This window comes from Chiloscyllium plagiosum, chromosome 23, assembly GCF_004010195.1.
Source record: "Chiloscyllium plagiosum isolate BGI_BamShark_2017 chromosome 23, ASM401019v2, whole genome shotgun sequence".
Classification (NCBI taxonomy): domain Eukaryota; kingdom Metazoa; phylum Chordata; class Chondrichthyes; order Orectolobiformes; family Hemiscylliidae; genus Chiloscyllium; species Chiloscyllium plagiosum.
The window spans coordinates 43,922,935-43,937,369 of record NC_057732.1 but is presented as its reverse complement, the minus strand read 5'-3'; the positions used below and the strand labels follow the sequence as shown (position 1 = coordinate 43,937,369).

The 14,435-nt window shown below is 40.2% G+C and overlaps 1 protein-coding gene across 1 annotated transcript in view; it reads left to right on the top strand.

The window, feature by feature from the left end:
- The window catches only part of mkln1 (muskelin 1, intracellular mediator containing kelch motifs), a 108,255-nt gene that overhangs the window by 19,760 nt on the left and 74,060 nt on the right, over window positions 1-14,435 (top strand). Inside the window, exons 2-3 of the mRNA XM_043713224.1 lie at window positions 5,102-5,171; window positions 13,102-13,244. Coding sequence (XP_043569159.1) covers window positions 5,102-5,171; window positions 13,102-13,244 — 213 coding nt within the window. The remainder of the gene's footprint in view (window positions 1-5,101; window positions 5,172-13,101; window positions 13,245-14,435) is intronic.

The following is a 14,435-nucleotide window of genomic DNA, read 5'->3' as shown; positions in this document are numbered from 1 at the left end:
TTAGTGCTTACCAGTAGTGCTTATAATTTTAAAGAAAATTAGCTGGAAATATGATTGAGCACAGTAAATTTTGTACGGGGCTGTGTAATATTGATTAAATTTGAGTATTTAGTTGCTTATGCAATAACAATAAGGTCCGTTTGTAAATAAGCACTTGTACATTTGTATTGTCAGACGTGATATTGTAAGATCATTCTGTGGAGATTGCACTGCACTGAATATAATCCTATAATTTGTGATCTTACAGTCAGGCTCATGTAGCACATGCAAGAAGTGTAAATTGAGTTATAAAGTCAGAAATTGCTAGAAAAACCAATAGATCTGGCAGCCTCTGTGGAGAGGAAGCAGAGTTCTGAAAAAGGGTCACAGGATATGAAACATTAACTCTCTGCGTTCACTCCACAGATGCTGTCAGACCTGCTGAGGTTACCAGTGGTTTCTTATTTCCCATAATCCACAGTTACTTGTTTTTCTTTTTTGTAAATTGAATTATTCCTGCCGTTATGGTTTGAAACTTTTATGCAGTGGCCCTGTCTTACACATGAGTAATATACAGTGATGTTTTGTCTCTGGACAACTTGAATTGCAGAATAATTTAAACCTGTTCATGACTTGAAATCTGCAATCAACAAAATGTTACCTCACTCAGCTTAGAGAATTTTGTGGCAGTGATGATGCTGGCAGATTTAGCTGCAAGATGAGCTCTTTCAATATCAGCTGATCCTGTCAGGAGCATCTTGTCCTGCTGTCAATTCAGATCAGTACTGTTTGGTTAAATAAACTCTTGCAAAGGTTTTCGGGGTCATGCTGTTGTGAATGTTTTGGCTGACCTGTTTGATTCCATTCTGATTACTGCTTTTTGATTTTAATTCATTTTCCCAGCTTTTCATTTTATCAGTGATGAAATAAGCTGTGAAGCAAGTATGATGATGGCAAATGGAAATAATGGTTAGTGTATGGCAAGGAGTTTGAAAGCCACATTTTCATGCTACGCGAACTATGAAAGACGTAGAAAAAGCTGGTCATTATTGACTTGAATGTAATGATGAATTGAGCCTAGAAAATGGGATAAATACCACTGAAGCGCCTTGAAGTCTGGAGCACCGAAAAGATCGGTGTAATTGGAACAGGCTAAGTCCTTGGGACTGATGGCTCTTTGCTGTGTTAAGATTTGAGTTAAAAGATGGGTGACTCAAACAACATGCAAGAATCATGACTGTGTGTAGGATGGGAACAACTTTCGTATCACAATAAACCTTACCCCTTTCCACCAGCAATTCAGCACCATCTTCTCGTGGGCAGTTAGGATAGGCAACAAATGCCAGCCGGCTCAACTCTTGCTAATACATGAAAAGAAGTTAAATTACTTTAAAATTACTCACCTCCTGTCTAGACCATATGTCTAGAGACCTGTGTGTAAACATCTTAATGGGGGATCATAAATAGTGCAGTTGACATCTCCAAGTTCCTGCTATGTTTTGCATCATCCTGTATGCTTGTCAGTAAAATTTTGTTTTTAAATATTTCCTGATGGGCTTAACTTTGTCTTGTGAGCCTTGAGTCATTGAATAGATTAATGAGCGTACACATAGATAGAGCCCTTGTGTCCTGGTTCGTGTCCTGTTTTAATATCCTGTTGCATTTGCTTCGTAACAAATTTTCTGTCCTATCTTTTCTTTTGTCATGCTAAAGCTTTGTTCCTGTGGTGGTGTCATGATAAAAGGTTAAGATTTACCAGCTTAATTTATTTGCAGTTTAAAGTTGTTCTGTCTCCTTTGTCAAAATAATGTTAAAACACGTCTGTTATTGTATGTCTGCTGAAAAAAAAAATGAATTGCTTAACTGGCTAACCAGATTGGTTGGTTGAACAGTTGGCCAACTTTGGAATACCGTCATTGTTAAAGCCATGATACATGCAGATCCTGTTTGGAAGATGTGTTACTTTTATATGTTGCTGTGAAGTCATGAGTGACTTTGAGTCTTAACATAACCACAGAAAGGTATATAATTTACATGTAGAATTACCTTGAGACTGACCGTTGAGTATTGAAAAACTGAACACCTATACCTACATCTGAAATTAAGATCTTGTCTGGGGATTAATACGCTGTGATTTTTTTGAAGTGGAAATATTTGATGAAGAAAATTCCACACAGTGAAGTATATATGTATTGTGCAATGGTTGCTGATTTGTGGGATATTTAGTGCATATAGGACTATTTCTCTGGATAAAAAAATACAGTGAAGTCTAAGTTTATCTTTTAGTTCTATGAGCTGACGATCTTCTAAGGACTCTAGAACTATTGGGGAAGGCAGACAGGATTTGGAAAAAATGGCAAAGCAGATTTGGAAGGGCACAATGATCAGCATCTCTTGGGTCCCATATTCCTATGAGCAGAGGCACTGATTTGGATTTGGTCTTGGTCTGAACATTTCTCAAGTTGACTATTGAAAAAACAGAACATATACGCAGAATCTCCATTATTAGGAAATGGAACAGCAAAGTTTGCAGTAAAGTTGGTGTTGACCATGTGTGCTCCCACCTCCCTTGACTGATGAATCAGTAGTCCTCCATGTTGTATACTACATGGGGGAGCATTGAAGGTAGCGAGGGTGCAGAATGTACTCTAAGTGACTTCAATATCCATCAGCCAGAGTAGCTAGGCAGCGCCACCAAGTTCTGAAGAGCGTTTTTGCTAGACTGTGTTTGCAGCAGAATGTGAGTGAATCAGCAAGAAGGGAAAATCATACTTGACCTCATCCTCCTCAAATTGCCTTACTCTGGAGCATTTATTCATGACAGTATTGCACATTCCTTGTGGCAACGTAGTCTTGTTTTCTACATTGAGCATAGCTTCCATCATGTTGGTACTGTCACCACACTAAATGAGAGAGACTTCAAATCGATCTAGCAACTCGACTGGACATCCATGAGGTACTGCGGGCTGCCATCAGTACAGAATTCAACCCTGATGCAGTCTGGTGGGGGTTGGGGAGGAATTGGAGAGAAGAACGTCTCCACTGGTTGGATTCATACCTACTATAAATGAGGGTGATTATGGATGTTGGAGGTCAGATATTGCAGTTCCAGGACATCTCTGCAGACATTTCACCAGATAGTGTCCTGGACCCAACCATTTTCCATTACATCCTTCCCTCCATCATTGGGTCAAAGTGAGTATATGCACTGATGATATGATGTTCAGCAACATTTGTGATGGCTCATACCGAAACATTCCATGTCCAAATGCCCCATGGTCAGAAGTCACACGACACCAGGTAATAGTTCAACAGTTTTAACTGAAAGCATGTGCTTTTGGAGCGCTGGCCTTCATTATGCCTGATGACCTGGATAAAATGTATATTTAGCCTAACAAGAGTCAAGTGTCCCACAAATACCAGGCCATTATCATCTTCTCCAAGAGAGATTCTAACCATTGTGCCCTGATGTTAGTGGTATTGTCATTGGTGAATTCCCACTATCAGCATCCTGGGGCTATCTTGACCAGAAACTGAAATGCACGAGCCGTATAAATACTTTGGCTACAGGAGTAGGTTAGAGGATAGGAATACTGCATGCAGTATGTAACTCATCACCTGACTCTGACCACGACCGACATGGGAAGGGTAAGGAGAGTGACAGAACAATCCTCACCTGACTGGATGGCTGAAGCTTCAACCTCATTCGAAGCTAGTACCAAAGCGACATGCTTGACTGGTACCAGGTCTCTCCCTTTTTGCTTTCACTCCCTCTGCCACTGTCACTCGGCAACTGTTTGTACAACTAAGGCTGTTGCCATCCAGAAGGACAAGATGTGGAGGAGCCGGTGTTGGGCTGGGGTAGACAAAGTTAAAAATCACACGAGCTCCAAGAGCCAGTACTTCCAAATAAACCTGTTGGACTATAACTTGGTATTGTGATGTTTGACTTGGAAGGAAAAGGCCAGTGAATAATTGGAAATACTACCACTTTTAAGTTGCCCTTCAAGCAACTCTCCATCCTGACTTAGAAATATGTTGCTGTTTGTTCAGTGCCTCCAGGTCTCCTAAAATCCTGGAACTCCTCCTTCAATGGTGTTGTGGCTCTACCCACACTAAATGAACTGCAGCAGTTAGAGAAGTTAGCTTACCACCACTTTGAGGGTAGCAATAAATGCTGACCCAGCCAGAGATGCTCACAGTGCACAAATGAGTTTAAAAACAAAAATTGGAGGATTTTGAGCTTTTCTGTCCACAGTTGTCTGTTGGTGGGTGGCTTCAGTGTTTGTCACCATACATGTTTATGAGAGATTGCACGCAAGTGTAAAGGGATCAGTGTATGTCTGAGACCATCCTCCTGATTTGCAATAATTGATGGTCAATTTGCAGGCCATTTTGTCTGCTCATCCAAAAAGCTGATTGTTGTGTCTCTCCTTTTTTTCGCTGAATATAGATGTCCATTAATGACTGCCAACGGCATCAAAAACTAGAATTTCATTGTTTCTATTCATAATACAAATATGATTCCAGCATCTTCGGTTTTTCTCATAGTTAATGTATGTTTTTTTAGATTAGATTAGATTACTTAGAGTGGAAACAGGCCCTTCGGCCCAACAAGTCCACACCGACCCGCCAAAGCGCAACCCACCCATACCCCTACCCCTACATTTACCCCTAACCTAACACTACGGGCAATTTAGCATGGCCAATTCACCTGACCTGCACATCTTTTGGATTGTGGGAGGAAACCGGAGCACCCGGAGGAAACCCACGCAGACACGGGGAGAACGTGCAAACTCCACACAGTCAGTCGCCTGAGGCGGGAATTGAACCCGGGTCTCTGGCGCTGTGAGGCAGCAGTGCTAACCACTGTGCCACCGTGCCGCCCACTATGTGTTGTGAATGTGTTGTGAATTTGGGAACTTTTACTTTCAAAGCTTCAGAATCAAATTCTTTTCTGGTTTTGGTTAAACATGACACAGCTAAGGTACCATAGATAACTTGATGTTCCCTGAATCTTCTAGAGGTTAAGGTTAATTCCATTTATACTTTCACACGAGACCATATGAAGCTATGTGCGCTCCTTGAGACTGTGAAATTAATAAGCCGTGTTTCTTTTCAGAAATATTTTGGTGGACAAACCTCACGATCAATCTTCAAGGTGGTCCTCCGAAAGCAACTACCCGCCTCAGGTGATAGATTTTATTCTTGTACTCTCTGTTTTTCATTGTCCTTCTGTGACTACTTTTTATAAAATTCCTCGTGCCTTAATTCATTACAGCTGTTACACATTATAGAAGTTTTGTGAATGTTTAGTATTGTGTTTTAGTCGCAGTAAGTGGCATAATGCTTTATTTGGAATATGCTCGTTCCTACTTCTAATGTTTGCTTCAGGATTTTCACAACTGCAATATATGTATGATGATGCACATACACCTAAATCTGAGTTATTGGTTCTGTATGACTTTTTAACTTTATTAAAAACCTTTCAGTACAAGGCACTAATCAGATGATTCATAGAATACAGTGGACGATTTTAGTCCCCTTATCAAAGGCAAGACATATTGGCGTTGAACGTATTCCAGTTCAGTAGATTGGTTTGTTTATGTTGGGAATTTCTCATGTCAAAGGTTTGAGATGTTGGACTTGTACTTATTGGAGTTTAGAATCGTGAAAGAAGACCTCTTGAAATCTAAGATTCTTCGTGAGCTTGATCGTGTAGATGTGGAGAAGTTGTTACCCCCTTGTAGTCAACTCCAGGATCAGAAAGCATAATCTGAAAAAGTTTTACCTATTTAGTGTCATCGACATGTACAGCATGGAAACAGACCCTTTGGTCCAACTTGTCCTTACCGATCAGATATCCTAAATAAATCTAGTGGCATTTGGCCCAGATCTCTCTCAACCCTTCCTAATCATACGCCCACCCTGATGCCTTTTCATTGTTCTGGCCTTCTCCACTCCCTCTGGCAGCTCATTCTTACCCTTTGTGTGAAAACATTGCCCCTTTGGTCGCTTTTAAATCTTTCCCGTCTCACCTTAAACCTATGCCTTTGAGTTTTGGACTCTGCTACCCTGGGTAAAAGATCTTGGCTGTTCACCCAATCTATGCCCCTCATGATTCTATAAACTTCATAAGATCACCCTGAGATGCTCTAGGGGAAATAGACCCAGCCTATTAAGCCTCTCCCTATAGCTCAAACCTTACAGCCCTGGCAATATTCTTGTAAATCTTTTCTGACCTTTTTCAAGTTCACAAATTTCTTTCTATGGCAGTGAGTAAGATAGCTAAGGAATTTTCTTTCTCTTAAGGGTGGGGAATCTGTGGCATAGTGGTTAGCACTGCTGCCTCAGTGCCAGGAACTCTGGTTTGATTCCAGCCTCTGATGACTGTCTGCGTGGCGTTTGCACATCCTCCCCGTGTCTGCGTGGGTTTCCTTCGGGTGCTTCGGTTTCCACCCACAATCCAAAGATGTGTAGGTTAGGTGAGTTGACCATGCTAAAATTGCCCATAGTGTTCAGGAATGTGTAGGCTAGGTGCACTAGTCAGGGTAAATTTAGAGTAGGAGGGGAATGGGTCTGGGTGGGTTGCTTTTTGGAGAGTCGGTGTGGACTTGTTGAGCCAAATCGCCTGTTTCTACACTGTAAGGATTCTATGATCTTTAATGTAAAGGACTGGTCCTTAAGTATATTCCAGGTTGGAATAGATTTTTTAAATCCCTAAGGGTTATGGGGAGAAGGCAAATAGGTGGATCTTGGGGTGATCAGCTTAGCCATGGTCTAATTGATGAAACAGATTTGATGCCATATGATCCACTTTGCTTTTATGTTTTAGTGTTTCTAAATCGCTTTCGATCAATTACAGGTTAAGTTTGTCTGATAACAAATTGAAGCTCATTGTGTGAAATAGCTAGATTGAAATCGCCTTAATTTACTCAATTTATATCTCGGAAACATTGAGCATAAAATATTTTCCTCTCAATAGATTGGATGATTGTAAAGAACTTGCAGTGTATAGCATCATGCATTTCCAAATTTCAGTTCTTTGTAAGTGGTTGGCCCTCCAGTTATCTTGGCCTTGTTCACTAGAACACCATTCAAGAACTTCTGCCACTTCATTGCCACTTGTAAACTCCTTAATATTAAATGCACCCAAAATGCTTCACAGTTGGTGAGTAGGCTCAATCCAATTTGCTTAAAGTACAGGTTCATTTGAATACTAATTTTATACTAGCACTTCTACCTGACAGTGCTCCTAACAGCAGAACAACAATTCTTTCATTGTTGATGACTTTGAAATGGGATTGTAAAAATGAAAAAAAAGTTGATGATTTTCATCAAGACTGTATGTATCCTGTTTTGTGATTATAAACCTGTTCTCCAAGCATTCTGTATATTTCTACCCTGATGCAAGCATTGAGCTGATTTCATATTTTTTTTTACTGGTGTTTTACAGGTGCATCCTTTTTTAAACTTCGATTGTTTAAAATTGGGTGGTTATATAGTTGACTTAAATTCAGTCTTCCACAAGGTGGAGATGGGAGTTAAATAAGGTAGTGCAGCATGTGTAGGGCTTGTTAGGTCAGTTTCAAAACAGATGTTGGCACATGAATTGTGTCATTGGCCATTCTTTTGTAGAAATTTTATCATGGCCCCACAGATGCATAATTAATTTCAAGAGAGCGCACCACTCTTGTTGTGGGAAAGATTGGTTTGCTGAAACCAGTTTCATGCAAGACCTCCATTTAAATTCCACATGCATTAATGATATCCAACTCTGTCTCATCACCATTTTTAAAATATTTCGCTGCCTCACTGTTGTCAGCCTGCTCGTGCTTTACACAATTTGCAAGTTGCAATTGTCTTCAGTCACTAGCAAAAACACTAGTCATTCATATCACCTAATCCTTCAGTCCCTGTTTTGGGCAAAACTAATGTATTCACATCCTTGGCTTCTAATTTGTCCTGAGTTTCCAATCCATATTCCTGAAGAAGGGCTTATACCCGAAACGTCGATTCTCCTGTTCCCTGGATGCTGCCTGACCTGCTGTGCTTTTCCAGCAACACAATTTCAGTTCCAATCCATATCTCCTCATCATATTGATCACTTAATTCCACCAACATTTTTGCCTTCAATTCTATGGCTGTCCCATCTTCCTCCATAAACCTTAAGCTCATGCAAAATTCTGCTGTTTGTACCCGAGCTGGCATCAAGTTCAACCCTCCCATTTGAATTGCTTTTAAAATTAGGGCAATTTGTGCTTATCCAGTCTTTGATCTTTTTCATGCATTTCCGTTTGTGCCAGGGAAAAGAAATAAATTGTATCTTCACATTGTAAATATGTAGCAATAAATTAATTTGGAATGTGAAACAGGATATCATTTTGGAACTAAGAAATGAATGTAGATATATTCCTTAGATGTTGATATTTTCTAATCAACTGATTCCGAGATGTTTGAGGCACCCCAGAGTTGTGAATCAAAAGCAGTGCAATTGATTGATTGGAAAGTTGAGAAAGTAGAGGTACTGATACCGTTTGCATTAAAAACAAACATTTTAATCCTATGGAATGAAATGCAGTCAAGTTGATTTTTATTAGTGTTGAGCTCTTCCATTCGTGTGATGTGTAATGCAGGATGTACCAAGCTCCACTGGCATTTTGTAAGAGTACCGCACCGTGTTGTATTTATCAATAATTAAATATAAATTATTTTTAAATATTTGCAAGATATGCTGAGCATAGAAAATTTCCTTATGACCTCAGAAGCTATTACATATTCTTTATTTGGAATTAGAGTTTTTAGTTTTAGAGTCAAACTAAACTACATTGTCCCAAAAATATGTACGAAGCATTGCTCATTCCAAGCACAGTAAAGATTTGTTTTGTGCGTTATGGTCTTTTGTCTTGACATGGGATATTTGTGGGCATTTGAATCATTAAAGTACTTCTTTCATTCCTCTGAGCCATGCACCTTCAATGTAGTGTTTGCACAGAAGTAGCTAGAGATGAGATGACCCGTGTGTATGCATTTGTCAATGCTGACTCATGTAGTAAGAACTATTTTGAAACCTGGAGGTTGACTTGCATCTACAGATTGTTCTGCTGTAGCGTATGTTTTGTTAATGTGAATTCGCTATAACAAGGTTGACCAATTGGAGGATACTATTTCTGTTGCGTGAAGTTTAAAAGCATGCAGTTCTGACCCCATTAGTTTAATTGGTGCTGCTATTGTGTGATTCTTTTATAACAAGGGATTGCACGAGAATAGAACTACTGTGTTATGGCAGAACCAACTATATTTAAAAATTGTGTTCTTGGTAATGCTTTGAGTGAAATGTCCTCTGCATTCCATTTATAGTCTGCCCCTCTCCTGGTGTACTGAATATAGATTGTGTACTGTATTGCACAGAATACTCATGAGGGTCAGCGTGATGCACAGGAGAAATACCATGAATTCACAGTCTGTACAATGTGTGGTGTGCACAACACCATGGATAGCGAACGAAGATTCTGAGTATGCTGTACACGCTTCTTTTCTGGAGTCATAATCGTAGAGATGTACAGCATATCACAACCCAATCTAGTCCCACTTGCCAGAACATGGTCCATATCCCTCCAAACCCTTCCTAATCATATACCCCTTCAATTGCCTCTTAAATGTTGCAATTGTACCAGCCTCCACCACTTCCTCTGGCAGCCATTCAATACACATACCACTCTGTGTGAAAAAGTTGCCCCTTCGGTCGCTTTTGTATCTTTCCCCCCTTACCCTAAATCCTGTATTTTTTTTTCTTAATTTGCATCAGTTTGGGTGAAGGTTTGGGAGCAGCTACAAACAATAAAGTGGAAGGTCCCTTCAGTTACTGAGCAGAATTAGAGGTGTGCTTCAGTATAATGGTCATAATAATGGTCCAATCTTCCATTTACTGCGCCACAACTTTCCCAAAGTCCCCCATTGAGCATTTGATGAAATAGCAAGCAGAATGACCATTTAGCTTTTGGCACAGCCTCTCCCACTTGCAGGAATTCAGTATCATTAACATTTGAATAGGCCATGACCCTCTGTACGATAAAAGTATGCTCGTGGGTGGCACGGTGGCCCAGTGGTTAGCACTGCTGCCTCACAGTGCCTGTAGACCTGGGTTCAATTCCCGACTCAGGCGACTGACTGTGTGGAGTTTGCACATTCTCCCCGTGTCTGCGTGGGTTTCCTCCGGGTGCTCCGGTTTCCTCCCACAGTCCAAAGATGTGCGGGCCAGGTGAATTGGCCATGCTAAATTGCCCGTAGTGTTAGGTTAAAGGGGTAAATGTAGGGGTATGGGTGGGTTGCGCTTCGGCGGGTCGGTGTGGACTTGTTGGGCCGAAGGGCCTGTTTCCACACTGTAAGTAATCTAATCTAATCTAATCTTAAATGGACTACGAAACTGTCCGGAGAAAGTGAGGACTGCAGATGCTGGAGATCAGAGCTGAAAATGTGTTGCTGGAAAAGCGCAGCAGGTCAGGCAGCATCCAAGGAACAGGAGAATCGACGTTTCGGGCAGAAGCCCTTCAGGAATGAGGAAAGTGTGCCCAGCAGGTTAAGATAAAAGGTAGGGAGGAGGGACTTGGGGGAGGGGCATTGGAAATGCGATAGGTGGAAGGAGGTCAAGGTGAGGGTGATAGGCCGGAGTGGGGTGGGGGCGGAGAGGTCAGGAAGAAGATTGCAGGTAAGGAAGGCGGTGCTGAGTTCGAGGGATTTGACTGAGATAAGGTGGGGGGAGGGGAAATGAGGAAACTGGAGAAATCTGAGTTCATCCCTTGTGATTGGAAGGTTCCTAGGTGGAAGATGAGGTGCTCTTCCTCCAACCCTAGGCGGAAGATGAGGCGCTCTTCCTCCAACCCTCGGCGGAAGATGAGGTGCTCTTCCTCCAACCTCATCTTCCGCCTAAGAACCCTCCAACCACAAGGGATGAACTCAGATTTCTCCAGTTTCCTCATTTCCCCTCCCCCCACCTTGTCTCAGTCAAATCCCTCGAACTCAGCACCGCCTTCCTAACCTGCAATCTTCTTCCTGACCTCTCCGCCCCCACCCCACTCCGGCCTATCACCCTCACCTTGACCTCCTTCCACCTATCGCATTTCCAACGCCCCTCCCCCAAGTCCCTCCTCCCTACCTTTTCTCTTAACCTGCTGGGCACACTTTCCTCATTCCTGAAGAAGGGCTTCTGCCCGAAACGTCGATTCTCCTGTTCCGCGGATGCTGTCTGACCTGCTGCGCTTTTCCAGCAACACATTTTCAGCTACGAAACTGTCAGGAATCACTTTGGCAACTGTTACTGCTTTGGATCTCATGACCCTAAAATCCTGTATTCTGGCCGACAGCAGAGTTGCAGCAGTTTGGGAAAACCTGCTCTTTATAACCAGACCAATCACAAATTACTAATCAAATGGGATAATGGAGAAAAATGCTTTTCAAAGGTGGTAATCTAATTGAATTACTGAAGATTTTCTGACAAAATTTCCATATACTGTTGTTCTCCTTCCAGTGACTGAATTTCTATATCCAAAATAGTCAGACAAAATTTAAGTCCAAAAAAATGATAATTCCTATGTTAAATCTCCTAATCTCTGCCAAAAGTCCTGATTTTAACATGGAGTGCACAGTGTAATCTGCAAACAGCAGACCCTTGATTCTGACAAAAGCTGGTTAGTAACAATGAGAAAGTCAAAGTTCAAAAATACAAGTGAGATCTAATTTATCTACAGTTGTTAAGTAGACTATGTTTGCTTTGAGAAAAGGCTCACTTTAAAGAGAATTTTAACTGATTATGTAATCTGTGGAGTTGAACACTTGTACCTTTTTATAGCTTTTATAACTTTGGTTTTTAAATTGTGCTATTTTTCCAGTGGAACAAGCTGCTTATTTTGTCTTTTAGTTTGGAGTAGAAACTAAATGAAACTATATTTAAGTACATATCAGCAAAAGGAAATTTAAACTATTCTTACTGTAGCAAGTGTATTAAGCTGAGGGGCATGGAAACTGGATACCAGTTTGTCACTTCCCTTCATTTTTGAAAATATTTTACAGATTCATGTTCCAATCGGGATTCAAGCATGAAAATACTAATCTGGTTTAAACTAAGCAAATGTAAACCTTGTAATTATTGATAACAATCAAATGTCAACCACAAAATCCAGCTATTTTTTCCCAAGGCATTATCATATCAGTGCTGTTGGAATCCCTGCGTTTCCTTCTTCAGATTGTCTGATCTGAAAGCTAACATTAAGCAAAACTGTGATTCCTTCTCACAGTTCAGCAGGAAACCCCATCTTCTCTCTTCAGTTGTGCTGACCACTTGGTTTCTGGATGAGAGTGCAACTCTGCATACCCACCTCACTCATGTGGTGAAATCTCATTTGCAAATGAGGTGAGGAATGCCCAGTAAATCCAAGGCTTATGCTATGCCTTCCTACCATTTCTAAATACTGGGGCATGCAACCAACTGCAAACGTTTTCTATTTGAGTTTTACTGTGATTGATGAACTACAATGCATCCCAGAACATCATATGTTTTTCAGTTTGAATTGATGGCCATTTCACATCATCTTGAACAATTGTGTGCCTGCTCTTTATGATGTTGTATATTTCTACACTACATAGGATTAAATACATTAATTGACTACTGCCCTTGACCATTTACTTAAAATTCAAAAAACTTAAGTCAAATAGACTTAGCTCACAGTCAGCTTAACATGAGCTGAATACCTTTTTTTAATTTTCCTATTCCTATGCCAATTCTATATTAGTTGTCTAGTTGAAATGGCTTGATAGTACAGATTTTCAATACTAGTAGTAGTGCTCTGAATCATTGCCCATGTCCTTGGAAATTCAAAACATTTTATCCTGAACAGATTATTTTGACAGCTGTGCTTTTGTTAACATTTCAAGGAGTTAGGTGGCTTGTCAATTCTGAAATGTTTTCATGTAACAGAGCAATTTTACTGTCTTTTGGGAAAAAAAAAGAGCATTTTCAAAATCAGTATTAACTGGTTTACATTTCTGATTATCACTTAATTTATGAGCAAACATATTCTCAAATATATTCTAAACCCTTTGAATTGTGGAATTATTTTACTTTAGTACTTGATTCTGAAACTTGAGAGGCCTGCAATAGTCCAAAGCATCACTTTTGGCAAATATGAAAAGACCCATGTCTGCAACCTGAAAAAGTTTAAAGTTTATGGGGGAATGAGTGAAGAAAACATGACAGAATTACTTTCAAGGTAAGTGATAACAATGGTGTCAAGATCTTCATTGCCTAGTTTGTTGATTGCTTCCATATTTAGTTATGTTATTTTAAGTTTTGCATATCTAATCAATCAATTTGCGATCACTTCTAATGAGTTAGTGATCTGATTAAGGAATTTTGGTATAATTCCTAAATTGAAAGGTCATCTGAATACCTTTATTACCTAATTAAAGGAATATTTGGTAACTTCTATTTTGAGTGTATGTTTTTGTTAAGAGAAGTTTTTGAATTGGACTTGGGTCAATTATCTCTGCTGTTTGATACCTTCCTGATTTTGTACATTAATGATATCAGGTTTTCTGGTGCTTTTGTTCAAATAAAGAACAGAGTGGATTGGATAATCTGAACTGTCACCAAAGCTAGAATACCAGATGTGGGCTGAATGATAGTCATGAGTGAGAACTTGTTCTGAATCATTTGTCTGAACTATATACACTTTGTCCCTGCTGTGATGGAAATCAGGCCTTCTTTGAGCAATAGTTCTTACAAAATTGGTAAATAAACATCTTCAGGGAATTGTTTGTTTGTCCTTCCAGCAGCAAGCATTTTTCCAAATTTTCTACACCACCACCCCCAAAGTTGAGCCAACATTTATCCTTGTATTCTCCAACATATAACTTGGTGGCTGCAGGGAGGACAGGAGATTACACAATACATTGGATCTAACAGAAGAATTTGGAAGATGGTCCTTTCTTGCCCTTGAATTTTATACATGCTGCAACAATAGAATCATTGTGTAGCAGTGCTGGTTCAGTGACTTGAGCATTCGGGGTTAGTTAATATCAGGTAGGAAATAGATGGATGAAAATTTTAGTTGAAGAGTTAGAACACAGGATCAGGAATGATGTAACCATATACAGAGGAAACTTAATTATCCGAAAGACGCAGGTGGGGTGTATTTCGTAGGTAGTATGTCCTGCCTCTTTATTTATAGGTCTTGGTTTCTTTAAGGTGGGTGATGTCAGTTCTGGTTCATTTTTTTCAAGGGAAGGTAGATGGGATCTAAGTCGATGTGTTTATTGATGGAGTTCTGGTTAGATGCCATGCCTCTAAGAATGTGTGCCTTTGTTTTGCCTGTCCTAGAATGTGTGTGTTGTCTCAGACAAAGTGGTGTCCTTTGTATGTATGGAAACTATGATAGTGGGTCATGTGTTTTGGTGGCTAG